The following is a 27,564-nucleotide window of genomic DNA, read 5'->3' as shown; positions in this document are numbered from 1 at the left end:
TCCCTGAAAAGTGCTAAATAAATAATATCCTATTCATATTCTAGAAAAAATACAAAAAGAAAACATAGATAAGAGAGTAAACCATTACCCACTTGCTTTACAACAATAATCAAATATTAATGAGATTAAACATAGAGCAAGAGTATTTCATTGTTTGTCTAAGGCTTTAGTTTGAGCCAGTAGGGTCAACACCACTTTGCTAGTATAGTTGATTTATGATGTCCAGCCTCAGACTCATTACACCTCTAAACATAGAAAACAAGATGTATTTCTGGAATGATAAATCACTACACACCTCCTTATAACAAAGAATTTTTTGCGCAAGTTGTGTATTCAACCGGCGACTGCCTCTCCTTAGATAAACAACGCACATTTATTTCGCAGGAGCAAATTTCCTGGCCCCATGAAAGCAGAGCTATGGGGATGAATGAGATCTTTGCCTGTGCGCCCTGTCCCGACATCCAACAAACACCAACTCTGCCTCCACATCTGCACTGCTGCTTCTGCTGCTCCCCCTTCCCACACTGGGAATGAATGATTGATTTCATGGCACTGCAGCTATCCATTCACTGATTCAAGTTGGATGAGACGGCACACATCTGTTTACACATGTAGCGCTAATAACATTTTGATGCCGTTTTAACGATTGGTAGTTCATCCATGCATGAAACACGAGGCATAAATAACATACGTTTTACTTGGGAATTCTTGCAGCTGGGTCTTTCCTGTAAAAAGCTCTTTTTTGGTGTTTTTGTTGGTGTTGCAGTATCAGCCGTTTTCTGGGAGTCTGACCATATGGATATCGAGGGAGAGATCTCCATTTTCTTTTGTTCTCTTAAGTGTCTTCCTGCCCGTCCACATCCTTCAAAACAAAAAGAGGAGCCAGAGCTTCGTCCCTATGGAGGACTGGGCCTTGTTCCTGAGGGGTGATGTGATTAAAGGGTCTCTGTCTGTCTGTCTGGGCTGCTCCCATTCAAATGGCTCACACACGCCACAACTGATTTAGCTAATTGAAATGTCAGGAAAGCAGACAGGACTCAAGGTAGCACCGAGACTGACGGGATGAATCAATAGAGTGGCACTTCAATAAAGTTGGACAGTGGTTGTGCCAGGGATGAAAAAGCTGGCGGTTTGTTGGGATCAAGTCAGTGTTCTCTGATTTGTTTTTAGCTGATTAAAAGTAGCTGAGCCGATGTCTTGGTTAAAGATTTTCTTTCATGTCAGATAAGCCATAAACAGCTTTGGTATTTAAATCATGTTCACAATCACGAAACAACTTTAAAGTGGCAATTTCACATAGCTCTATTCAGATGCATCATCAGTCTCCAGTGACTCCTTCTTTTGCATTTTTTTTGGACTTAACTATGTAGTATTATTGACTCTTAACTACAATTTATTTAATTGTGGCATTACAACTTGCCGGTTGTCTACTGTACAAGCTTTAGATTTATGATGTTGAATCTGTTGAATTTGAATTTGATCAAATATGGTGTTTTTTCTATTTTTAGGTTGCCCTTTTGACATATTGTCAGGAAAAAACTGATAATGTCAAACCAACGCTCTATGCAGTTTTATTTTCATGACAATCAAAACTATTGTCAATGACGAATACACTTTTAACATTTTGACAAAACACTATCAATCTACAGCTACACTAGCAGCTCTGTGGGTTTTTAGTTCATGTCAGCATGTCATTGTCAAAGTGCTGACATGCTGATGTTTAACAGGTAATACTCTGGTTACCATTTTATGTGTGTTAGCATGTTAAAATCTGCTAATTAGCACCAAGCAAAAAGCATAGAAGCGACTGGAGCAGTGAAAGATGTCTGCCTTAACACTAACTTTATCACCATATTACAATTCAATTCCTCCTCAAAACCACACATATTCACCTCATGGTTTCAGGTATCAACCCAAGTCAGTTATATGCATCCTCTGGGAAAATTGAATATCATGGCACTCCATCAAATAGTTGTTGAGTTTTTTTAAGTCCGGACCAAAATGATTGAACTGACTGACACAACATTTTGCACCCAGTGAGCCCCTTGTATGGCTTGAAATAGATATTGAAGAATATCAGTCATATCAATAATCGCTATAGTCAATGTAAGGTTCATTACCAATAGAGTTAGCCAAGGACACTGCGGTGAAATGTTATTAGAAAGAGGAAAGGGGTGACGTACTTGTGGAGGGATGATGTAATTGTCTATCAGCGTGATTGTGCTCTTTTATAAGGAACATTGATTAATTAAGTGTTCGTCTGCTCGGTCGCTGTGAGTGCTTTGCCGATAATGTGATTAAGACATCATTGGTCCTTGGGGGGGGGGGGGGGGGGGGGGGGGGGTGAAGGACCTGGATTTTTATTTATTAGTGGTTTTATGATCAAATGTAACTGTCGTGCATTGCTTTTCCCATTCAACGCAGCTTATTCTTTCCCTCCTAACATTGACCATGAAAACCAACGACAAAGTGCAAATGCTTTGGAAGTGAGGTGTCTATCAGATAAAGTGGCTGATGCTCTTCTCTAGACTGCAATCCTTCTTTATTCAATAATCCGCGACAGCAGTAATGCACTGTTGTCAGTGCTGTCAGTTCATCAGACTACACAGTCTCCTATATGGGATCCTAATGTGGCCAGACACTTACTTAGTTTGATGATTGCGGCTAAGGGTAATGCTAGCGTGTTCCATTAACCCTCCTTTTGTGGCATTGTAGAGGTGGTGACTATTACAAAAGAAAGAATTATGAGCGAGATGAATGAACAGATTAGAAACTTGTTTAAAAGTCAACACACCTACAGTATGCAGGAGTGGAGCTTCTAACCTTGGGCAAGGCCCTGTGATGAGGATTGATTTGTGAAGAATGACAAACAGATTGTCTGATGTCTACAGCTTGTCTGACCTGCTGTTGTCCAGTGACAAAGAGAGAACTAATGTTGCAAGACTGGTTCTGAGCAAACTCTCCCAATGCAAATAATTCCCTTGTGCATTGACTTTTGCCATACTTTTTTTAATCAAGTCATTACAAAAGGTGGAGTCAGCGATTCTGGAAAACACTTGTTGAAAAAATCAGTGAATACCTCCTCATGATCCACTATCTTTCCGTACTTTGTGCACTGAAAAATAAATCTGATGTTTATACACAGCCTAGGCTCTGTTAACGGGTATATAAACATAGTGCTTGGACTGACCCACCGTAGCAACAATGCTATCGATAGGCTCATCGCTATGAAAATATAGCTTGTAATTCAAATTATACTACAGCAGGTGTGACCATAAGCCGTTCATAATTTAAACAAATGTTGAGGCTAAATTATTATCAAAGCTAAAGTATAAGTCAATCAATAGCTTAGCCTAACGATAGCATGTTGCTAGCTACGGTGGGTCGGGTCCGACCCCCTTTGTTTACATACCTGTTAACAGAGCCTATGCTGTGTCTTAACACTTTATTTTTTTTAGCGCAGACACAGTAAGAACAAGTAGTGGAATGTGAGAAAATAGTCACAAATGTTTGACCAAAAAGTGATTTCTACAACAAACTTTTTACAGAATCACCCACTCCACCTTTAACTTTTCTGACTTGTGCCAGTGCTGGATGCTTTAAAGGATTACTGTATATTGAAAGTGAAAAATAAAAACACCTGCCATTTTTCTTCTGTGATCTTCATGTATGACAGATTGGATGTAGCCTGCATGTTACGTGAGAAAGGCTGCCACTAGACTCCTGGTTCCCTGGGAGACTGGTATGGTCAGCAGCCCTCACTCTAGCCCCCTCCTCCTTCTCTTCCCCCCCATCCCTGTTTGGGAAGGAGGCGTGTGAGCAAGAAAAGAGGCAGGGCACGTTAGCAGTGGCTGCGGGGAGTGGAACTCAGACGGCAGGCAGAGCATACAAAAAACACACACACACACACACACACACAGACACATTCATACACACATACACAGGCGCACATGCTCAGTCAGCGTAAGTGACACAAGTGCTGGCTCCATTCAGCAGTGAGTTGACTGACTCACTGCTATCCATTAGCCGGCATGCCGCAGAGAAAGAGGAGTTTCACTTTTGGAGCCTACGGAGGGTAAGAATGAATATGTTGATTATTTTCTGAACAAGTGATCCTTCAAACAACACACAGCTCTCATGCCTGTGATTGTGATGGTGAATGTGTGTGTGTGTTTGTACATCTGCAACTGTCTCCCTGATTGATGACTATGCAGATTCGCTGTCTGTGTTGGTCTGTGTTGGTGCCATTTGCACCGGACTGCCGTCATATTTATGATGAGAGCTTTTTATCTTTAATGTCTATCTTGTAATTTTTTATGGCATTCCATCATAAACCTGGACCCTGATAATACTGTTGTTGCTGCTTGATAGTGAATCATTGAATGTTGCATTATATGTGCTGCAATGGTGAGGTAGGCTATCAGATAGGGAAGCATAAACGAGATAATGTATCAAATTCAGCAGAGAGAGAGAAGTAAGATTCAGGTTACTGGGAAGTATTGCTGAAGGTACATTGTATGCAAATTGTTTTAGAGAAATGTGTGCTACACAAGATCAGTGCTGTAACTCCCATGTTGTGTCAAAAGGCACTCATGCCCCCAGTGTTTTTACGGGGCCCACTTCAGACTTTACAGGGTACTGGGCTGTAGACGCACTGTCAGCAAAGAGCTTTTTTTATGGTCAAAAGGTGAACAGGTGCCCCAAAGCAACTGCATGCCTGACTGTTACAGTTTGTGTATGTGGATATTTTTGTGCACCCATGTGTTGGAGGGTAGCCTAAAGAAAGTCTGGAATATACCAGTAGCTTACTACTAGTGGGGACAGTTGTTACAGTTTGTCTGGGCTGTGTGGCCATTTCGGTGTAGTGGTCACAGTCGTAAATGTGGCTGTCAATGTGTGTGGACTGTTGGCCAGGAGTAGCCAGAGCAACTAATACAAAATACTATACAATAATATATGACATTAGTGAAACAAGCTTTCAGAGAGCGAACTTGAATTTCCTTTAAGTACTTTTGGGTGTTTCCAACCTCCAGCCACAGGGGGCAGTAAGTAGCTAGACGACTACAAGACAACTAGAGAACGTACTTGTTTTTAACAAGTGTCACAAAAATGAGAAAGTACATTTTGGAGGCGTTAAGACGCTATGACACTTTTTTTAACCATTGCCACCGGTCAAACAGCTCTGATTGTAACAAATGTTCCACCATGTTTGGATTGTTGTTTACTACATTCATGCAGTGCACTCCAGGGGAGCCCAGCAGGTCACTTTCTGTGTATAAAACACGATACTTGCTTCTCTGTTTTCTCTTTAGTGGTGGCCTTGAATGCCATTGCACTTGGCATTTGGATAGGTCAATGTGATTGCTCACATCAGCAGGTGATCTGTGATAAACTCTGCCCACTGCATCCCAGCATTCACTGAAGGGAGGTGCAGACGCTCTGTTCTCTGCTTATTGGTCTTTCTATAACGCAGCAGCATGCGGTCTAATCATGGCATCAAATATTAATGGAGCTGCCACTTAATTAGAGTTTTTATGTCTTAGCTTTTTGTTCCACTTTGTTATGGTCCTTTTGTTCCTACAGCCAGAGTGCTTGTCTTACTGGATCCTGTCTTTTGGTTGCAAAAATGTTCATACATCAAGTGTGACCATGATATTGCAACACCAAGCTTTCATATCCTTTTATTGACATGCTTCAAGTATTCCTACTTTTGGTCTGTTGTGTGCCATGGGAGATATGCTGTAGCTACTATATGATGTTTGTCTGTGGCTGTCTCAAAACACAGAGCCAGCATGTCTTAAATGAAATGAATGCGCTCCCAGTGTCAAGACCTTTAGGCAACCTAAACAATGATGCTGTATGTTGTAGTGTCCCATGGAAAATTTGAAAGAATGCATGCAAATCCTGTTCAAAAACAAACTGAGTGGAATGGAATGCCCCACATTGTTTAGAGCAGGCGTGGATTGTAGTCAACTCTCTCTGGTCAGCTGATGTAAAAATGTCATTACTTCAAGTAAACAAGCTGACAGCCTCTTTGAGGAAAAGTGTGCTCCTCAGTCACACACTTTCTAATAATAGCATTGTTTGACTATGTTCAAGATTGGCAGAAAGATTGATCTCAACACTTAAAGGTGGATTCAGCAATTCTAGAGATGCTTGTTGTCAAGTCACTTTTTTCTTAAAAATCAGGGAATATCTCCTTATGATCTGTCCATACTGTGTGTGCGCTGAAGAAAATCCGATGTTAATACACAGCCTAGGCTCTGTAAATGGGATTGTTCCTAGCGGTGGACCACCTTTGTGTACATACTCTTTGTTTGCATACCAGTTTACAGAACCTAGGCTGTGTATTAACACCCAAACAAATTCCAGCTCACACAAGGTACGGACAGGCAGCGGATTACGAGGAGATATTCACTGATTTTGACAACAAGCGTTCTGCAAAATCGCTGACTCCACCTTTAACCATGTTTACTGTGGCTCCAAAACAAACGGCACAAGAGGCCACTGCATCATTTCATAGTGTACCGAAGCCTTTGTTTATTTTCACACCTAAAGTGATGTCTTTGTGTGAAATTTGATTATTTCATGCTTAAGGCTCGCTGCATTTAATATTGTACCATTGACAACAGGGAAGACAACACGGAAAAGGGTCTTTTTGTTTGAGAAAAACAAATGTTTGCATGACAAAAGACTATTAGACCGCAAGACAGGGCTAGACTTGAGAACAGGATGCCACTCAAGCACCTTTCCAAGGGCAGGGGCAAAACAAACAGCCGACGTCGGGGGAACCCAAGGGCTCTTCATCGCCTACTCAGTCAGTCCACCTTGCATATTTACTTTGACATTCACATTCATATTCACCATGGCATCCAAGAAGAATGGGGCGAGAAAGCACAGTGTGAGCTGCAGCTAATTATCCAATGCTCATGGGTTTCTAGCAATTGTTCATTTTTTTTGTTAAATTCTGCATTGAATAAAAACAGAAGGGGTTGTCATTTTATGTCTTGTAAAGTCCCTCTGGGCTCCATTCATCCAGATGATCCTGCTGCAAACAGGTGTGCTGCGCCAGTCGTGACAGCCAGGTATTTGTATGGTATGGCAGCTTTATGACTCTTGACAACAAATGATGCAGCGTTGATGGCAAAATAACACCAACGAGAGAGCCAAACCTGGGTTACCCTGGAACAATGAGGTCATTTATCTGGACATGGAAAGTATCAGCCCAGACTGTGATTGAGTATCATGAGGTGGCAGTAAACAGGGTCCTGATGAAACCTGAAATCATCGGAATTCAGGAAAATGTTACTTTTTATCACACATCGACAGTTGCTATGTCTTTCCAGTGTCCACATGTTTGGGTTCAAACAAGCAACACCCACTGAGTCGCTAACCTGACGATGTCAACAGTTCCTGCAGCGGCAATTACAGTAAACCCTGCAGTGTTTCGCTGATAAAAAAGCTTTTCATTTAAAGCCGCTGATGTTCATGCTTTAATTTTACACAATAATTAGCTTAATTACAGCGACGATGGCGCAGCAAAATGAGGATAGACTGTAAAACAGAAATGTTCCATGATGAAAGTAACAGGAAACTTGAATTTAGCGTTTTGAAAAGGACACCGATGTATTTGAGGTCAACACATAATGATAAGTAAATAACATAAATAAAATCATAGTAAACATAATCATTTTATTACACAAGCCTTTGTTACACAAAGTTTAAGAAAACATATCACAAATAATGTGTTTTTGCACTGCAAGATGTGATAGTTCTCGCATTGCCTACTAGCAGTAAGCATAGCTGTGGTACCAGGGTGTGTGTATGTGTGTTTCATACACACTGTATCCTACTGTACTGGAGCTAAATGAGGACATTCAAACACTTGAAGCGTATTTCTCTGCATGTCAATGGGCTCATTCAGTGCATCCCGGGTCAAAATACAGAATACAGTCTAGATCTGGTCACTTTCAGTATTGTTTGACAGTGTAGCCTATCTTATTACTGTCCCTGAGTGTTTTATATACAGTATGAAGAAATTGTTCAGCTTTCCTCTTCTTGTGTGTCTCTCTGTGAATCTACTTTTGACAGTATCCAGTTTATGTCCGGAAGGCAAACTGCAGAGTCATATTCTAGAAAATGTGCTTACTATACAGAGGTGTTAGTATGAGAAAGATGTAATTGAGAATAAAGGGTGAATGGGACCCATACTGTATTCATCCAAGAATCCACCTCTCTCGTTTTTGTTGAACAGTTGTCGGTCTAGTTGGTCCACACTGAAATAACTCAACAACTAATTGATGGATTGCCTTGCATTTTTTTTTACAGACATTCATGGTTCACAGATGATGTATTCCTTGACTCTTTTTTTAGTGCCACAGGCAGGTTGACATTTTTAGCTTTTAGTGGTATGTAGATGTAGATATGTAGGTAGCCTAGGTAGATTGATTGATGCCATTTTCTACATTTAAGACTATAGGGGTGAAGTGTTATCACTTTTCTGATCCCTTAACTCTTCATCCATCACAACCATCAGGTGACAATGCAGCTTGTCCAGCTATGTGCAAAACTACTGTCAATCCCACGCATCTTTTTTTTTGCAAATTAGCCATTGCTAACATGCTAAACTAAGACGGTGAACATGTCAACATTGACCTTGTGGAATTGTAAGTGTTCTGAAATTAGAATTTAGCTCAAAGCCTCAGTAGGCCTATTCCCTCACCGAACTGCTAGCAACTCTAGTTGAACCATAATGGGTTTTTAACGCTTAAATAATGCTATAATGGTTATTTACCTAGCTTACAACTAAGGCAAAGTGTGCGTGAAATTGAAATCAAATGTGTGTTATTTATCGGGTGGATCACAGGTAGGCTGCTTACCCAGTTTTGGTTGCAGAGCATTAAGCACAAAACTGGATGCTGACGAAGGACTGAGGTCAGCACACTCTGTGCTCGTGCTGGGTGAACTGGGTGTAACACTGACTGTGACTCCACCAGAATTTATTGTCGCTGGAAGAGGAATCATTTATGTGCTAGCGCGGCGTTGACTGGGATCATGTTCTAAGCATTAGTTTCAAAACATCATAAATGATACATGGCTCTTATTTAAAACATATGTTATAATATGCAGACTATGAGCAATGACCTTTTTCAGTGTTTTCATTTTACTGAGGGACGGTAAAGAAAAATAAGTTAACGGCAACAACCTAACAAACAGCCAGCTTCTTTACAGTTAGATACAGAAAGGATGTATTAAATAATTATATAATATTTTGGTTGGATATGTAATGTGTGTGTCTCAATCTGGATTTTCCTAAAATCTCAGATATAGAATTATCCCGACAAGCAGATGTTACTATGGGAGATTGGCTGCTGAACAACAAACTTGTCTGCTTTAAGCTGGATTTCCTCCGGGCTGACCTACTTGTCTTGAGCAGTGTTGCTGACTTCATAAACCACAGAAGAACATTTTTAAAAAGTTCAGCAGGGAAGAATTTAGGAAAATTAGGAGCTAAAGTTAAAGTTGGATTAAGTTGAAGTGTCACGGCTAGCTGCTGACACTGTGATGGCCCCAGGGTTTCAGGGCCCGCCTTGAGCCGTCTTATCCCTTGACAGATGTTTGTTCCCATGGAAACCTGCTCATGGTTGATACCTAGCAGGGAGCTTAGAAGTAGCATGGAAAACTATTTGCCAGGATTACGCTACTACTTCATGAGCTGCTATTTTCTATCCTTGCCATGTTGCCTTCCTAAATGCGCTGTTTCACCTTTTTTAAATTTTGATTATAAAAACTAGGTTACGCACACTGTTTTCACTGTGAGATTTAAATGTGCAAATATGAGTCATCATGGCCCATAAATGCATTAGCACGGGCACATTCGTTGCAGCCTACTTTTGTCCACCCCAGACATTGTTTGCTCAGAGAAAGAATAGTCTTGCTGATAAGGCAGAGATCACTGTTTTTAGCTGTTCTTCTTTATCTGTGCACTCTCCTGCTCTATGCAGGTGGACTTGCAGGTGAAATGCCTTGCTTATGTTATGTTTCTTAACAAGTGTCAAAAAGTCAACGTCAAACCCCCGCTGACTCACTGAGAGGACTTCACAAGACAAACATAAATAGTTTTAGTGCAAAGTGATTGATAGGAATGTTGGCAAGCAGCTGTAGCTTCTACAATTGATTCGATTTTCTTGCCATCCCTTACCTGAAAACAGCCTAATTTTCTGTCATCAGACAGCTTACAAAGACCTCCTTTACCCTAAAGCTAAGTACAATATCTGAATGTGTATGAAGGCAGGGTTTGTTCTTAACAAATCTTACAAATGAATCCCTTAAAAACCCTAGAATGGATAAGAGGTCTCAGCTCTTTGGTATCATGTTCTGCTTCGTAGCTAAGGGCCACGTTTTATTGCAAATTTCCTGTATTGGTTTTGGTGTTGCAGTATGGGTGCCTTTATCCAATAATCTAGACACACCCTTGGTTGATTTCATTTATGGGAATTCCATGAAACCTGAGAATGGGTGAGCAGCTCAGGATGAGGTTTAGAAAATTGTTATTCTTAGTGATGCAGTACAAATGAAAACAGCTTTACCCTCTTTCGCACTTTAGCTTTGGGAAGAGCAGAGAGACGACAGCCCCGTAAGCATTTTGGCTCGCTCCCCAAACACCAGTATGCATTCCACTTAAAGATGCTCCTCTGATTTATCTGCTTGTCCGTCAGGCTCAGTGAAATCAACACTGGTGGTAGATGTGAGATAGAACGGCACCAACACATATCCATCTCAGAGATATTGTATGTCACACGGAGGCCCGGGGTTGAAACTGATGTCTGCACTGGGGAGGGGGGGGGACGACGACGACACTGTAACAACACAAGTCTGTTGATTCGAGACTCCACAGAATAGTGAACAAACAAACAAATCCCCCCTGGAGCCTGCAGTTTCCTCTCTCCAAAGACACATTTCGGAGAAGGAGGAAGCGTTAAAGCTTTCAATTATCTTATGAGAATTTCTCACAACAAAAGAAGAAGTGCAGAGATTTTTTTTAAACCTTTGGTCCTAACGTTACCTCTTTTGGGGATGTCTTGCATTCAATGGAACTTGAGAGGCCTTTCTCTTATATGAATGAAAACAGGAACGATTTGTTACCCGACATTAGTGATCCACTGACTTTTCTGTATTGCCCTCCAGCTCAAGGTCAACGTTTTCACTTATCCTGTGAGAAATATTCCTCCCAGATATATCCTTCTGGCTTTCCTCTAAGTACCACCATGGATGTAGCCTATATTAAAAGCATGCCTGTATTGTAGCAAAAGACTCAACTCTTTCAAGTAGTGATAGTTTGATTCTTTGGGTGTTGCTGTGTGAACATGACCTCTCTCAAATCTTTATTCAATCCAATTATCGAGGTATTGGAAAATCAGATATGCTGACACAATCTGGGGTAATGTGATTGTCTTTGTCCTAGTATCCATTTTTGTCGGCACTTGAGCTCTTATGTTCTGCGCTTAATATGTTACATGTTTATGCACTTTCCTGTGTCTATATGCTATATACCCATATGATTGATTGCGATGTTTTTACATGTCATCAACCTGTCGGTGAGAGCTGTCATGGTCTGGGACAGTAGTTGTGTTACTTTATTTGTATATGCTCATGTGCTTTTGTTTTGTACTTATCTGTTGTATTTTTGTACGTTTGAGTTATTTCTTTGGATGCCATCAACCTCCTTGGGTCTGCAGATGAAAAATAGCCTGTATGGACAAATCTAGCACATTTACATGATGGATTCGTTTTTATAAAGGTGCATTATCCCTTTTTAAATAAAGAAATCAAAAAGAAAAATAACAAGATGAGCGGGAGGTCAGTCAGAGGCTCTAATGGGACAGGGTGGATATGAGCAGTCAACAGCTCTGGCTTGAGTCACGAGGCTGGACATACAGTAGGTTAGAGTCATAGGAGACAGGGCCAAAAAGGCAAAGGGGGAAATAGCAACGTCGAAATAACCTCACAGCCTGGAAATGATTTGTGTTATGTTTTGCCTTTGTGCTGTTTGGCGGTGCATCATCGGGGTTCAATATGCGACACTGGTGGAAGCTGCTGGAGCCCTGACTGACGTAAATAGTAAACATTCCCTTCTCCCTGTGTCATCCCCACCAGCGGCCACCAGCTGTCACAAAACACAGGCCTGCAGCCATGAGGCATTCACTGGGGCGTAGTGCAACAGTTATCAGTATAAAACACCCTCTTTGTTGTTGCCAGTCAAATTTAATGGTGGAGTCAGCGATTCTGGAGAATGCTTGTTACAAATCCAGTGAATATCTCTGTCCCTATCTCAATCTGCCTTCTTTTCCATACTGTGTGCTCTGGGGGGAAAACAAATCAGGGTTAATACACATCCTAGGCTCTGTAAACTGGTATGCTAACAAAGGTGGCCCACTGTAGCTAGCAACATCCCCGTTTACAGAGCCTAGCCTGTGTATTAGCTGTTTGTGAGGAGATATTAGCTGATTTGAAAAAAAAAGTGATTTTGACGACAATATTCTCCAGAATCACTCGACTCCACCTTTCAGTGCTGAATCCCAAGATAAGCTGTGGTGTTATGTTTATGATTATTGTGATGTTTTACGGGCTAGTAGATTTAAAAAAAAAAGTATTGGTCTTCTTTTTGTCTGTCAAACTATCCAGTCTTATTGACTTAAATATAATTGTAGATGGCTTTCAGAGGGACAGTGAGCTTGGTGTTTCTCCTGCACACACACAGTGCCATCTACTGTCAGACTGTGCACACTGCATTCTCAGCGGAGGAGTTTTCCTATACAACTGCATCATCCTGATTGTTGTTTCCAGTGATTACCGCTCAAATACGTTTATACGAAGTGACAGACGATGATTTATTTTTGACTGGCAGTGAGTAATGAGCCTCAAAGTGTGTATTTAAAACCACCGGGACGAGGTTCATTTTGTCTCAGGAAACACAATGCTATAGTAATCATTCTTTCATCCTTGGAAATGCCACTTCAACACACGGCAGGGAGTCATTTCAGGGTAACTCAGCTGCACTGCATAACAGAGCCAACCTTTCTCACTTCACTGGACTTTCTCTAAGTGGAATGGATGGTTCCATTATCCCTCTACAGACAAGAACATGCATAGTGTTAATGATTGTAGGATTCCTTTGCCGCCTGGTGCAAATGTATTTCAATATGTTATGATAAATTAAGGTAGAACTATAATTAATATTATGATTTGTTTATATATTTATTAGTATTTAGCGAAATGTTAAATTTCACAACATTTTCAGTGAAACATTTTTTCAGACTCTGAATTGGTGACTTGTTAAAGAATTGTAATCATTTTTGGGGGATTTCTGACACAGATTGACACCAAGCAAAGTCAACAAGAATGTCATGAAATCATTTTTGCTTGCAAGTTTATAAACACTGTACTTTTATATGTTTTTTTTTAGAGTGGACAAGACATTCTCAAAGGCCAGAAGCATATGGTGAGTCTTTCTTCAGTTTTAATTTTTATGTCAAAAAATCCAGTAAATTACAACAGCATGTTGAGACAATGCAAAATGTGTTATCAAATATGCTATTGAATTAGTATTGTTTCAGTTTTTCATTTAAAGGTTAGTGAGAAGGCTGCCCACCCTAGCTATAAAACATACCCGTTTACAAAAAATAAACTGGTATTACTGTAACACTTGATTTTCAGTTCACACACAGTACGGATACGACTGGGCATAGATATTCACTTGTTTTGACTCAACTTAAAAAAAAAAAAAAGCAATCACAATGGATTACAGTGCTTAAGTCTTGTAGCTTTTTGGAGTGTTGCCAATGTCACTGACAGACTCACGGCCTCGTAAGTCTTAAATGTGTGAATCAGTTGACCGCAGAGTGTGATAAAGATGAATGAGCCAGTGAAAGGTAGAGCAGATGGGCAGCAGAGGAAACAGATACCCGGTCCGTGCTGCCCTCTCTGCAGTGCTGGCAAGGTTAGAGTGCTGCTGTGAGGCAGGCAGGGAGCCACGGCAGATACACCATCCAGTTTCCAAAATTCTTTAGGTGTGGTAGCACGTGTGTGTGTGTGTGCTGTGTGTGTGTGTGTGTACTGTCTGACTGCAGCAGGTTAGACTTTGCCTCTCGCCGCAGTATCGTCACTGCTTCCCTCCGGAATACAGATGCGGCGGGACGATCTCTCTTTTTTTCCTGCTTTAGGCCTGCTGCATTACTCAGCAAGTGGCTGGGCTTGTTTTAGCAGAGAGGCTGCAGTCTGTAGCCATCGGGTACGCCGCCACAGCATCAGACTAGAACAGAACAACTGCTACAAGAAGAGAGAGAGACATACTGGAGTTATACAAAAGATGAAGAGGAGAATCTAAAAGGACGATACAAAACAGCACAAGAGATAAAGGAACTGTGGGGGAGAGGAGGAGGAGGAAGAGGAAGAAGCAGAAAGGAAGTGGAGTGAACAGTAGAGTGTGTGATGTCTGCAGAACAAAATACATTCAGTATTAGTTCATCAGAGTCACCTTCTGTCCTTTCAGCCATGTTCTTTTGTCAGGCTCTTTCTTCACAGCAAAGGAGGATTTCAGCAAACACTGCAAAATGAATTTGGAGGATCCTGCTGTCAATAGAACTTCAATTATATTACATCATCGCCAGTGTTCGTGCCCAGCAGGACAGATACTTTTTCTAACAACAGACAACTGTGGCACTATACAGTATAAACAGCAGTGAAAGTGACCATCCGCTGCCTTTTTGAAAATACTCTTCGTTTGTTTGCACCCGAGGACAAAAGTCAGATTTGAAAAGAATAAGTAAAAACGACAAAGAAGGCCTTTTTGCAAAGTGGGAAAGCCAAAGTCTAAATCTTCCCCTCAGGTGCACTGTATGTTGGACAGGATGTGACTGGAAATTAGAGCAGTCAACCAAATCGTCCGACGGGCAAAACTGTAAGAGCCGAGCCCCAGCAAAATGCCGTGCTCACCTTTCCGAATCGGGAGGCCCAGAAAATTCTGGTGAGTTTCTCATTAGACCTTTCCTGAAGATAGTTTTCATGACAACCGCATGACTCCACAATCGAATGGTACATACAAATTCAGTTGACCTGCCTGATGCATGCATTCCAGCAGCGTTTAGATCAATGCAAATAACCTGTGTATTCCTAGAAAATGCAGAAATATACTTAGGTTCAGTTTTACCCTATATTATCCCACTCCTGCATTGATGCTTTACACAGTCATATAGAGACAATATTGTATATGTACTCGGTGAGCAATTATGTTTAATCATGCATATACTGTAATGTCAGCAATGGTTTAGTTTTGATCCTCTGACTCTTGGTAGTTGATTAAATGTTAAATGACCATCTTGGTCATTGTGGGTCATACGCAATAAACAGATGATCCTCAAGCCCCATCTTGTGCGCTCTTCAGGGAGGAGGCCTGTAATTGGTTGTAATCCTGTTTTTCTAAGCTCCCCTGATGAGAGGGAATGGGAGAGGAGGGTGACTGTGGATAATGGATATACTGAGATGTTGTGTAAGACCCTTTCTCTTTTATCTTTCTTTTAAACACAAAGGCTACGCACGCACATCCATACGCATGACTGTCCCCGGAGCATGATGTATTATCGTGACAGGTTGTCCACTGTAATACTTCCTGTGCGTTCTTTAATCCCACTGTCTGGCCCACACTTCAGATCACTCAATGTTCATGCAGGTCAGGTCTGCACTTTTCAACCACCCTCGGGGGCTTGATTTGCTAGAAAGGAAGCATTGAAGTCGGACGTTAAAGAACTTGATATCAGTTATGATGTCAGCCTTTGCTTTAAATGCCGTATGCAACAAACCAAATTTAATATTTTCCTTCACCCATCACACTTATCTAGTTACTTCTAACATATAGTGTACACTACAACATAAGACTCTGCCTCTGCATTCAGAAGTGAGTTTGGCTCAATCATTGTCACTTTCGTACGAGATGACTTCGTGACATGTTTGGAAACAGACCCTTTTACAATTTGCAACTTGCAGAAGTATGTTTTTTTGGAAGTTTGAATGACCCTGCACACACTGAGATTTGACTTTGTGGAGAAGTAAGAGAGATCTTCGCTGGATATTTCAGTGATGCTGAAGGATTCAATGTCATTTTATGATTTCTTTTAACGAAGTAACTCAATAATCATTTCAGACAAAGCAGAGAATATTCACATGTTTTAAAATATGTTTGGAGCGGATGTGTAATAGTCTGATAAACTGGCAGCTACAGCATCTCAAGAGACTTTCTGTGTGTTTTTTAAGTTATTATTTTAGAAAACATCTATCGTTTTGCTCTGTGGGTAAATTCCAAAAACAGGTTATTTTAACAATTGACCGACCTATGTATTAATAGTCATTCTATTTTCATGATGCTCTCTAAATTCTCGGCCCATTTCATCCCTTTGTGTCATGTTTGTGCCCGTAAACACTTAAGAGGTGTCACTGGAAACACTTCTCCTGTTTGTGGCCATTGATTTCCCATGAGATGTGTCACTATGCATCATCCCCTGTGTGTGTGTGTGTGTGTGTGTGTGTGCGTGCGTGCGTGTGCGTGTGTGTGTGTGTGTTTCTTCTGCACACGTCCAGTGTCTGTTCGCTGGCGCACGCTCCTCTGTGTGTGTCAACCCGAGTTGTCTGGAGGAGCAGGACATATGGGAGAGTAAAATGGCAAGCCAGATCAGACTACACTGTCGCTCTGTGAGCCTCCTCCTGCTGTCTGACCAAATATAGCACCCAAGTGACAAGCTCGCCCATGGGTCAACAGTACTCCTCTCAATAATCCTATACATACTATAGATTCTAATAGCAACATTTTCTCACAGGGAAAATGCTACATGACAAGTTACTTCTGTTTCACTGTTGTTATTAACAGCAGCAGGGCGGGCCCACAGTTTTGTTTCCAATTTTTTTTCAGTCTTTTCCGTTTGGTTCCAGGTGCTTCAAAATAATTTTTGTTTTGATTTATGATGAGAGAAGTATTCAATGCTAAGCATTATATGTAGAGAAAATATGTTTTGTAAACTAACTGCAGACACTGCAAATGTTAAACAAATCCACCTCCTGTGAAACTGCATGGTGCACCTGTAAGACATTCAGAGGCAAAGCTTCACTTACAGCTTCAAGTTCAACTATGTATGTGTCTTCAGTCACTTGCAGCTGAAATGTCTTCCCTAGACAAGGCCTCATGTACTGAAGAGGAAGCCATGGTCTTTCTTTAGCCCGTGTGTATATGGATGGGTTTATCCCTGAGTGTACATTTGGAGATGTTAACGTCCCTTGTGGAGCCTCTTAATGACCGCTGCAGTAAAAGGATGGTGTAGACAGCCGGCGGGAGGAAGAGAACTTACCTCTTGGTTTGTCTGTCCTATGGGGGAGGGAATTGTGTATGATTTAATATATTTTTTTTTTGCACAATACTGTTGAGAAGTTATTGCCTCGATTGTTCCTGTCCGGACTGACGGTAAGGGTCAACACTTCATAGATCAAAGTGTGCAGTTTCATATCACTGAATTCCCTAGCAGCTCTAATATCAAACACAAAGGGTCCCGCAGTGACCCTCTGTTGTTGAAAGGCACATCTCTGTGTGTGATTTCCCCAGGGGGTGTGTATCCAAGTATACAAGACAGTGACATTGGGACATGAGATAAGCTAGCTGGGAATGGGGAGCTACCGGTAGAGTGAACATGCTTTATTCACAAACACCTGCTGTACCTGGCCTGTTAATGCATACTGAATATGGGCCACTAGCAGGGGAGATGTGGACACTAGAGAACCCATTAAGGAGTCTACTCACGAATCAGATCACACATATTTTATTTATTGTTTATAATTCCTATAGGGCCATTTTTTTGCCATTTTCATCTAGCATAGAAAATGTGCTCATATACCTTTATACAGTAGGTAAGGCAAGGTTAGGTTAGGTGTACTCTAGTGTCACCTAAGTGTATTTCCATATCTGTTATCATATCATATCATATCATAGACTGTTTGTATGAGATACTTTTAGAGGTAATGTTCCTCGGGGAACAGCTTGTCAGACTTATCAGCTCTTTGTTATGCCGTCCAATGTTTGCTTTTGTCTGATTGTGGCAGCAGCTAAAAGGCCCGGGAGCTTTTTCTTTTTTGTTGTTGTTGCATTTTACGAGAAGAACAGATTGGGGAAAGTCACTAAATAGGTTTTTGTACTTCCTTCTCACACAAAGAATAAGATAAAGTTGACTGAAGATAATAAGACATCTTCTGTTACTTTTTAAATACAGAATATAGCTGAACATTTCCCCAAAGTACAACATTTCTGTGTGAAAAATCCAGACCTTTTCATGTGGAAAGATTGCCTTGGAGGCTGGAAGTGCAGCCCGAATACACAAGGAACTGATTTCGAAAACACTGCAGAGAGAGAGAAATGGTAGCACACCAGAGACAATCATCCTCCCATTTGTTTGAGAGGCTCAGGTCAATCAGAGGGGGGTTTGGAAGGACAGACTGAAAAAAAGGGCAATTCCAGTGTCTACGTGTGTGGTAATTCCTAACACAGTGGCTCCTCGTGTCTCTGGCTGTTGGAGGAGTGATGGTAAAGGCAAGGGAGCAGGTGTTGCTACTTCAAGATGAATTTGAAATAAATCCGAGAGGGAGGTCGAGTTCTGATATCTGGGCCCTTCAGTGTCATCAGCGTAATACAAGGTGACACAATGGAGGCAAGATCCCTGAGCAGCGCAGATGACTGTGTTGATGTTTGACCTTCAAAGTCAATTTTCGCACACTATTATAAACAGTGTACTTGGAGAATAAACAGTAACTTGTGTCTGGGGGGTTGTCAACAGTTGGCTATACTACCTCTGGATCAGTAGGTGGATGCTGGCAAGGAGCTGAGTTGTAATGGTGTCATATTACTTAGACAGCGGATAAAATTTACATTTTAATTTATTCGTTTTACAGAGTTTAACCTTTGACTGAAGTCTTGTTTTTAAAAAAAACCTCTCAACTCTCAGTGTATTTGTGGAATAACCAAAGCTACAGTGGTTGCTCAAGTTATTATATTTTAATTAAAATTTAAAAAAGTAAAACAGAAAAATAGGTCACACTCACAGTAGTTAGAACTGTCAAGAACATGCTTACCTATTATAAGGGCCCCCTAGTGTGGCCCTATTACCTAGTTCAAAACAAGATATTTAAAGAAAATCCTGCATGATTGTCAACCAAGTCAAGGTTAGGAAGCAGTTGGCACTCCTACTTTGCCTTGCAAACAAACTATGGTCTTGATTCACAGGCAGCTCATTTGTTTAAGAGCGACTGGAGGCGGGGTTTATCAAATCTGAAAAAGTAACAGCAGGAGAAAACTCAGACCTCCTGCATCCAACATTATGATTTACTCAGGTGTTCACTGACAGGTTACGTGCTACTTTGAAAACAATAACTTTTTAAACTCAAAATTTTTTTATATCTTAATTATCCAACGCAAGTGATAAAGTCGGATGATTTACCGTGATGTATCGTGAAAGTTAAAGGCACAGTCCGTGAGACTTGTGAAAAAATTTAAATACTGGCACTAAAATATTTGGGTATTTTTTATTATTTCTCGTCACTGCCAAAATGCAGTTGAAAGCGAGGAGAGTAAACTCCAAAACTGGAATGACGCATTCATGTACAGTTGTTAAATAGCTCATGAATTCCAGATCTATTTTTCAGCCGACTCTTGCGGCTCAGCACGGTTTGCAGTTTCCTTTCCCCCTGTCCCCCCTGTCCCCCCCCCCTGAGGTCGACACCACTAATTAAATCTCAACCTATGGGAGACTCTCTCCAATGGTTCTGCATAAATAATCAATCCTTCATATTTCAGAACAGCAGCAGGTCCTTTGCCTGCTGCGGACCTCTGACATATTGCTGGAGTATAATGTGTCTGCTATTGAACGCCTAAACCTTTAACTGCCCTATGGGGGTCACTGACTGGTCACACACACACCCCCACACACACACACACACACACACACACACACACACACACACACACACACACACACACACACACACACACACACACACACACACACACGTACACGTACACACACACACACACACACACACGCACACACACACACACATACATACATACATACATTATAGATTACATCCTTAGCTGGGTTTATTAATTTCAGCTTAATAACACAAGTTTGAATCAGGGGGAACTTTTAATTTCTATTTGTATAAATTCAAATAGACTAATGAATCTCGAAACAGTTGCTGACTCTTTGGGGTGCCCTTATCCTTTGGGTATTAAAGGATCCTAGCAAGCTCTGGCCATTATTTACAGTAAGCCGTTATCTTATATCATTATCCAGCTCGTCTTGGGTGAGATATAGCCATGGATATAGGGGCTACAATGATTAAAGTGAAAAATGGCAGAGGAGAGGTTGGGAATGGGGGGAATTTCAGGATAGCAGCAACTCTCAGAGGATATGTGTTTGGGGGGAGGGTAGTAGTAACCACTGGCCATATCTCCGTGATAATGGGATAGGGATCCCTAGGGCATGGTCGGAAAGGTATTCTCATTGGGATTCTGCACATGACACTGCACATTGGAGCAGGTAGAATACAAACATTTGAAAACCAAATATCTTCCACCAAAGGGTACAATAGTAGGCCTATAGCGTTCCTCATTATTATTCTGTCAGCGTGCCTGTCGTCGAGTGTTGTCCCAGACCATCACCCCTAAATACACGTTGCTTTGATTTGATAAGAACCAGCTGCAGTGCCCCGTGTTGAAACGCCACTCAACACGCCAAATCTGCCTCCTCTTATCCGATAATGTGTTTTCATCCATAAGAGCTATTGTCAAAAGCCCTCACAGACAACAATTTCCTCTTTTTTTCACAATGATCCCTTTAAAAAAAAAGTACACAGAGATTATTGTCCCACTACAAATCTTACTGCTAATCTGGACACATGGTCAACGTTTTGTCCAATAACATAATACAGATTTCCTTCCTTTTTTTAACCCGTAAACTTTGGACACTGAGAGGATTATTTTGTTTTGTTTAGCACAAAACACAGCTCTTAATGTTGCAAAGTATGATGATTCTGTAATCTCTTGTTATAATCTCTTTGTGTCATATCCGACACAAACAGTACACACACACACACGCACACACACACACACACACACACACACACACACACACATACATGCAAACACATACACACATATGAATCTCCAAACAGTCGCTGACCCTTTGGGGTGCCCTAAACCTTTGGGAATTACTGTGAAGGATTCTGCAAGCTCTGACCATTATTTAAGCCGTTATCTTGTATCATTATCCAGCTCGTCTTGGGTGAGATATATAGCCATGGATATATGGCCTCGCACGCATATTGAAGTCTCGGGTACATACTTGTCTGTTGTGAAGCTGTTTAAGGAGAGACCAGATGAGTGGATGAATGTTTTTTTAGCAGCTAGGGATTTAGCGGGAAAAGGCACTGTGGCACTGGCATTAGTCACAGGTCTGAACCACAGATGGGTTAGCTTAGCGGAGGAAACTCAACATAGTCAATGGGGACTGAATGAGACACATTACAATAATTAAAACCCTTTACCACACACACACACACACACACATGCTTTCTCATCCTGCACGGTGGTGAGCGTTAAGGAGGCAGTGACGGGAGCTTAATATTTGCTTAAAGTCCCATCCCAATGAACATCAATGGGCAGGTGGGATTTTTTTTTACATTTTCTGTTTTTTCTTTTTAAAGTGTGGCTGATGTGGTTGCCACAGCAACAACGCTAGCTGGCTCGTGAGGCAGTGAGGGGATTAAAGGCAGTACCCGTCACCCAAATCAGTCCTTCTTTTGCTTGTTCCCTCTGAGCGGCAGACTTCAGTCGTCCCTGAGGTGGGTGGTGGGGGAGGGTCTCCTGCTTTGAAGGGGGACGAGGGTGTGGTGTGTGTGTGTGTGTGTGTGTGTGTGTGTGTGTGTGTGTGTGTGTGTGTGTGTGTGTGTGTGTGTGTGTGTGAGTGCATATGTGTGTGTGTGTGTGTGTGTGTGTGTGTTTTAGAGTTCGGGCTTTCGAACAAGTGCCACATGATGGGTCTAAAAGCCTGAGGGGAGACAAAGAGGGGAGGGAGATGAAGGAAGTGACTGCTAAATAGTGTGTGTGTGTGTGTGTGTGTGTGTGTGTGTGTGTGTGTGTGTGTGTGTGTGTGTGTGTGTGTGTGTGTGTGTGTGAGAGAGAGAGAGAGAGAGAGAGAGAGAGAGAGAGAGAGAGAGAGAGAGAGAGAGAGAGAGAGAGAGTGGGAGGAGAGAGATTGAGGGAGGAGAATCAGTGGCTGAGTGGAGAGGATGCATGCTGGTATAGTGCTTGACAGTCTAAAGAGCTGAGAGAGAGAGAGAGAGAAGCCAGCAGGTGAACTACTGATGGAGTGTCCCTGGCCCGGCAGGAGCTGGAGAGAGAGAGAAGAGTAGACGGAGATACGGAGAGAGAGAGAGAGAGAAGCGTAAACAGATACACAGATATAGAGAAAGAGAGAGAGAAGAGGAGGAAACGGATATACGAATAGAGAGAGGAAGAGAGAAAAAGAGAGAGAGAAATAGGGAGAGAGTTAGTGAGAAGCTTAACTGTAGAGGAGAAGCGTAGACAGACAGTGAGTCATCCGGCCACTGTCCGGACTTCCCGGAGAGCTCCAAGGCGTACAGCTGCCACAGTGTGTGTGTGTGTAAGTTAAGCTGCTCCGCTCCACGCAGGACACCAGGTCGTCCGGGTGATGACTTCGCTGTGACTTCTTCACGCGGCGGATTTCTAACCAGCTGGGGTGTGTTATGTCATTTGTTGTGTGGTGTAGTTTGTTGTGGGATTGAAGCTGTGTGTGTGGCTTAGTGCTGCAAACTGATTTGCAGGAGGGCTTAAAGTGGTAACGCTGTGCTGAGCAGGCAGGTGTGTGTGTGTAAACAGCAGTATGTACGTAGGCCTATTAGGTGTGCTGCACAACTTGCTTGTGTTGATGGACGAGTTTGTAATTGACTGGGCGGGACCTTTCTCCAGCCCTTTTTTACTCTGATGTGTAGACGGTTTATATTGTTTCCAATCTAGGCCTTTATGATGTACTGTGTGTTTTTTACAGCACAGCACATTACCACTTTAAACAGGCATCTGTCTTTAATGCAACTGTTAGAAATTCATGCCTCTTCTTGTACACATTTATGCATGTGTTTCTAATTGAGAGTTGAGGGCAGCTGATGCCCTATCGTATTCTCTTCTCCCATAGGAGATCTGCTGCTGTGGCTCTTTGCCTTGGTCATGTCTCTAGAGCCTGCAGGGAAAAGGTTTTTTTATCCATATTTGTTCCCATTTTGTTCGGATGATGTAGAACCTTCCTTGAATGAGGCTCTGCTCATTGCATTATAGCAGGTAGCACTGTATGTAAATTATTCAAGCTTTCTTTTCTTCCCATATGTTTGAGTGCACTCATTGAATGTGACAACACATTTAAATCTTAGTACCTTATTAAGCAGCACTGTACATCTTCAGCCACGGTATGGAACTCTAATTTTATTTTGTATTTTGTCTCATTGGGTTATCTTGAGTACACAGCACCTTTTAGAGACAGAGACATGATTTCATTGTGGCTTCTGTGGTCAGCACAGACAGCAAAATGCATTTTTCACTCTGCACTATCACTGCTTTACAGTCCACTTTCATACTGATCGATCCCTGTGTGTGTTTGAAATAGATTGAACCAATCAAAACAATTCAAAAACCTACTGTGAAAACTGTCCAGTTGTCCGTGTCAATAGGCCACCATATACAGCGAGGGTATCGATTGGTAATGCTGTGGGGATAAAACTGTCTCTGTAAAGATATTGAGTTGAGACCAAACGACGCGTGACAGTAGCATTGCCCGATTTGTGTCACTCCTGGGCAGTGGCGGACTCAGACTGTTTGAAGGGCAGGGGCGAAAAAATAAAAAGGGCACATTCTGGACAACATGGGGCCCCACCAGCGCGCACAGTGGCTTTTCTAACTCGATGGTGTTTTGTTCCCCCAATGGAGCCTTAATGGCAGTGCTGCCTGGAAGGCCCTATCCCCTAACCTTAGCAAGCGCTTCCTGGAAGGCCCTATCCCCTAACCTTAGCAAGCGCTGCCGTGAAGGCCCCGTTCTGGGCACTTGTTACATCTCCATGTAGCACTTAATTGTGGCACCTGGTAGTTTGATTTATTTGCAGCTATAGTACTGACGTGATTCTTGTTGTTCTGAGTTTCTACCTTCATTTTTGAATACACTTAATGGAAGTCGCTTTGGATAAAAGCGTCAGCTAAATAAAATGTAATGTAACGAAACACCAAACGCTGCGTTTGTAGATGCTAAAAAAACGGTTGGGCTCATCCAATTAAAAGGGGGGCCTGGGGCCCCCCCCCCCCAGAAAAAATGTAGTTTCAAAGACACTGTTTCCCCTTATTCTAGCGACTTTATAAACACCAAAATGAGTTGTTCACATCATTGTGCACTTTCACATTTTAGCCACAGAAAGGAGGATGCCAATGCTGCTTTCATCTTTACTAACATTTAAGTAAAAATTAGACTGGAGAAAATTCAATGTGCCGCTACCATACAGTCTTTGACCACTGACAGCCAGCTACGGAAAAATTTAAGGAAGTTTTCCTTCATGTTGAGGTGATAACTGACTATTATCGTCTCTCTTGCATGACAGAACCTACACTTGCATGAGGACCGGATCCTGAACGCTCAAAACATTTATATACATTTTAAACGGATTATGCAAACTGAAAATATTAAGTTTTTCTAACTTGGCATCTAATTGCGTTTTCCACTATGGGTACGGACATACTCTTAATCCGCTTTTTGCTTCGTTATCCAGTGGCACTTTCTCTCATTTTCACCACCATAGAGGGCACTTTAGCAATCATCTGGGCACATCATCGTAATTTATTGTATGAAGGGGCACCCTAGAGGGCACCCAATCATGTTTTGCATGTGAAAAGGGCAGCCAATAAGGCATTTCCTCTCGTTTTCACCACTCTTGAGGGCACTTTAGCACGCTCGGTTTGAATAAACGTGTAACTATGGTGATTGTGATCCATGAAGTGTAGCAGCTTTAAAGTGTGATTTTCACAGGCAAGAAATGATACATCCACTTACTACACGTGTCAGAAATAATGTGTATGTTCCAAGACCGTTTTGAGAGTAAAGTGAATGAATATATGGGAGAGGAAAGTGAGCTGGGTACTAGGGTTTAAGATGAGATAAATTGATGATTCCATGTGTGAAAATAAATGATAGCTTGAATCAGGCCTGGTGACAATGCAAATCTGTAGAAGGCTTGTGATTTTCATGGGATAGCTCGCATAAACGTCATAACAGGTGCACATGCGCGGCGGCACAAATACCATTCAAACAGAACGGCCAACAGCATTGCGTGAAGACGTAAATGGATAAAAAATATGCGGAAATAAACAGCAACATGCAGAACACGTTTGCAACAGTGCGTGGTGTGCGAGTCGGCAAAAACACCAGTAAACAACAGCATGGCCAAAACCATTGAGTAAAGGTACACATTTATATAAAAAAAAACATCACAGCAGCTTTTTTAGGCCCTAAACTTGGCCAGCAGCTGACCACAGCAAACAAATTCACCCAATGCAGAGCTACACCACATTATGCACTAAACAGCAGATAAGATTAAATGGAAATAAAAATAGACTACTCACCCATTGATGCTTATAAAAGCAAAACAGAACACAGAATACAAACTAGGCTCATAAACTAACTACAGTATAGGGGACAGGGTGGTGTAACACTTTGTACTCTCAAGAACTTGCTTGCATGATAGTGTTTAAATGTGTCTAAAATAATATTGATTGGTCTAAATTTTCTGTGTGTCAATCAAAAGCAGTCTATATATAACACACGTACAGTATACGATTTAGTTTTACAATATGTTATTTTGATTTGTCCAGTTTCTAACATCATATAAATCATAGCAATAAAGTGCCAGATTAATAATAGATATCAGGCACAGATGTCAAATACGTGGGCCATGACCTCCCTCGGTGCCATTTCTGGCTCTAAATAATTCTGAGGTCTTAACCTGAATTGCATATTGAATTCTCAGTGTTTTACAGGGTTAAAAAAGGTCTTATTTTGTGTCATTAAATCCATAATTTTGCCAAAACATGTGCTTCACTTTCTAGAGAAATATAAAAAAAGGAACAGATCAGCCATACCGAGGGTAATAAAGTTAACACAAAAGTGAAATCATGAAGCAGCAGCCCTCACTATTTCTCTGCTCAAGGCCATTAATTACAATGTTTCAAACCACCAATCCATACAAATGCCTTCTGTTGCTAAATGAAAAGGCGCAACATTTCCCGGGGCGTTACACTTTTTTGTGGTCCTCTTGCTTGATCTCCCCCATTGAGTGACCTTTTCTGACTGAACGTTTTTCTTTTGTTTTTTGCATCTGTCCAATTGTAGGAAACAAGATGGGAGTGAACCTCGCATTTCTTCAACACTAGATCCCCAGCTGTTCCAGCCTTCCCTGCCATACAGCACCTCGCCATTCCACAAGGTAGGAGGAGACCGGGGGAAGGGGGGGAAGGGCTCACAAACTTTGACCCCTGACTTTAATCTGAGTGACCTCTCTGTGTGTGACCTTTCTTTTTCTGCGGTTTCTGTTTGGTGTCTCTGCTCATCTCGTCTCTACACACCTGCTTGCGTCTGCGTTTCATATCTCGCATCACGACATGATGGGTAGCTTTACATTTGTATTCTTGTCGTCTTTTGTTTAACTTGCGTGATTGGGGAGCACAGAGCTCTGTGTCTGGGCTGATTATGTTTGCCTGATTCAAATGAACAGAGAAGCTATTTTTAGCAAGGAATTTGTGTCAGTTTTGATGCCGACAATTTTTTCACTCCGAGACTCACAAGTTGGATTCCATCAAAGCTGACAAAGCACAGCCCGCCGTCGGGAGCTATTGTCATTTTGTCATCAAAAGACCACTGTCACCCAAAATACGTCACCAAATTGGAAAGTTGTTAATGTTCAAACACTCTTTTGGTGGGGTTCAATCGTTCTCCAGCTTTCATGTCATCTTCAGAAAATTTAATAAGAGTACGTTTTTTTAGTCTAAATTTGCAATACATTTTCTCCCCTGTAATTGTAGGAAGCTGTAGGATTCACTGCAAAGGGGGCCTCATTACATTTTTCCTTCATGAATCAGCTTAGCTCTGACTGCTATTCTTCCTGTCAGAGAAAATTGTTTAAAGGCTAAATTGCTGCGATCATATATGCAGAATATAAAGGGCAGAAAGAGAAAAATGAGGTCAGGAGGAAATCATTCATTTCACTGGATCTATTCAGACAGCACCTATCGAATCCATCCACCGTCAGAATCATCATGCCATCCATTTGGCTCGTCTAATTGTTATGAATGAGCGAGTGACGTTTTAAACAGAGCCTGCCTGCCGGGGTTATTTCTGGAACTTGGAAAGGGAACAAAGCTGGAGCTTG

General features: G+C 41.6%; 1 protein-coding gene across 1 annotated transcript in view; it reads left to right on the top strand.

Moving 5' to 3' along the window:
* The first annotated feature begins 4,012 nt into the window (after positions 1 to 4,012).
* rap1gapa (RAP1 GTPase activating protein a) overlaps positions 4,013 to 27,564 on the top strand; it is a 44,931-nt gene continuing 21,379 nt past the window's right edge. The window contains exons 1-3 of the mRNA XM_080031398.1: positions 4,013 to 4,075; positions 13,466 to 13,501; positions 26,529 to 26,622. Of these exons, the coding sequence (XP_079887524.1) occupies positions 4,032 to 4,075; positions 13,466 to 13,501; positions 26,529 to 26,622 (174 nt within the window). The 5' untranslated portion in view covers positions 4,013 to 4,031. The remainder of the gene's footprint in view (positions 4,076 to 13,465; positions 13,502 to 26,528; positions 26,623 to 27,564) is intronic.

This window comes from Ammodytes marinus (genome assembly GCF_949987685.1).
Source record: "Ammodytes marinus genome assembly, chromosome: 7".
NCBI lineage: Eukaryota > Metazoa > Chordata > Actinopteri > Uranoscopiformes > Ammodytidae > Ammodytes > Ammodytes marinus.
Note: the sequence above shows the minus strand (reverse complement) of the source record. Positions and strands in the feature narration are given on the sequence as shown.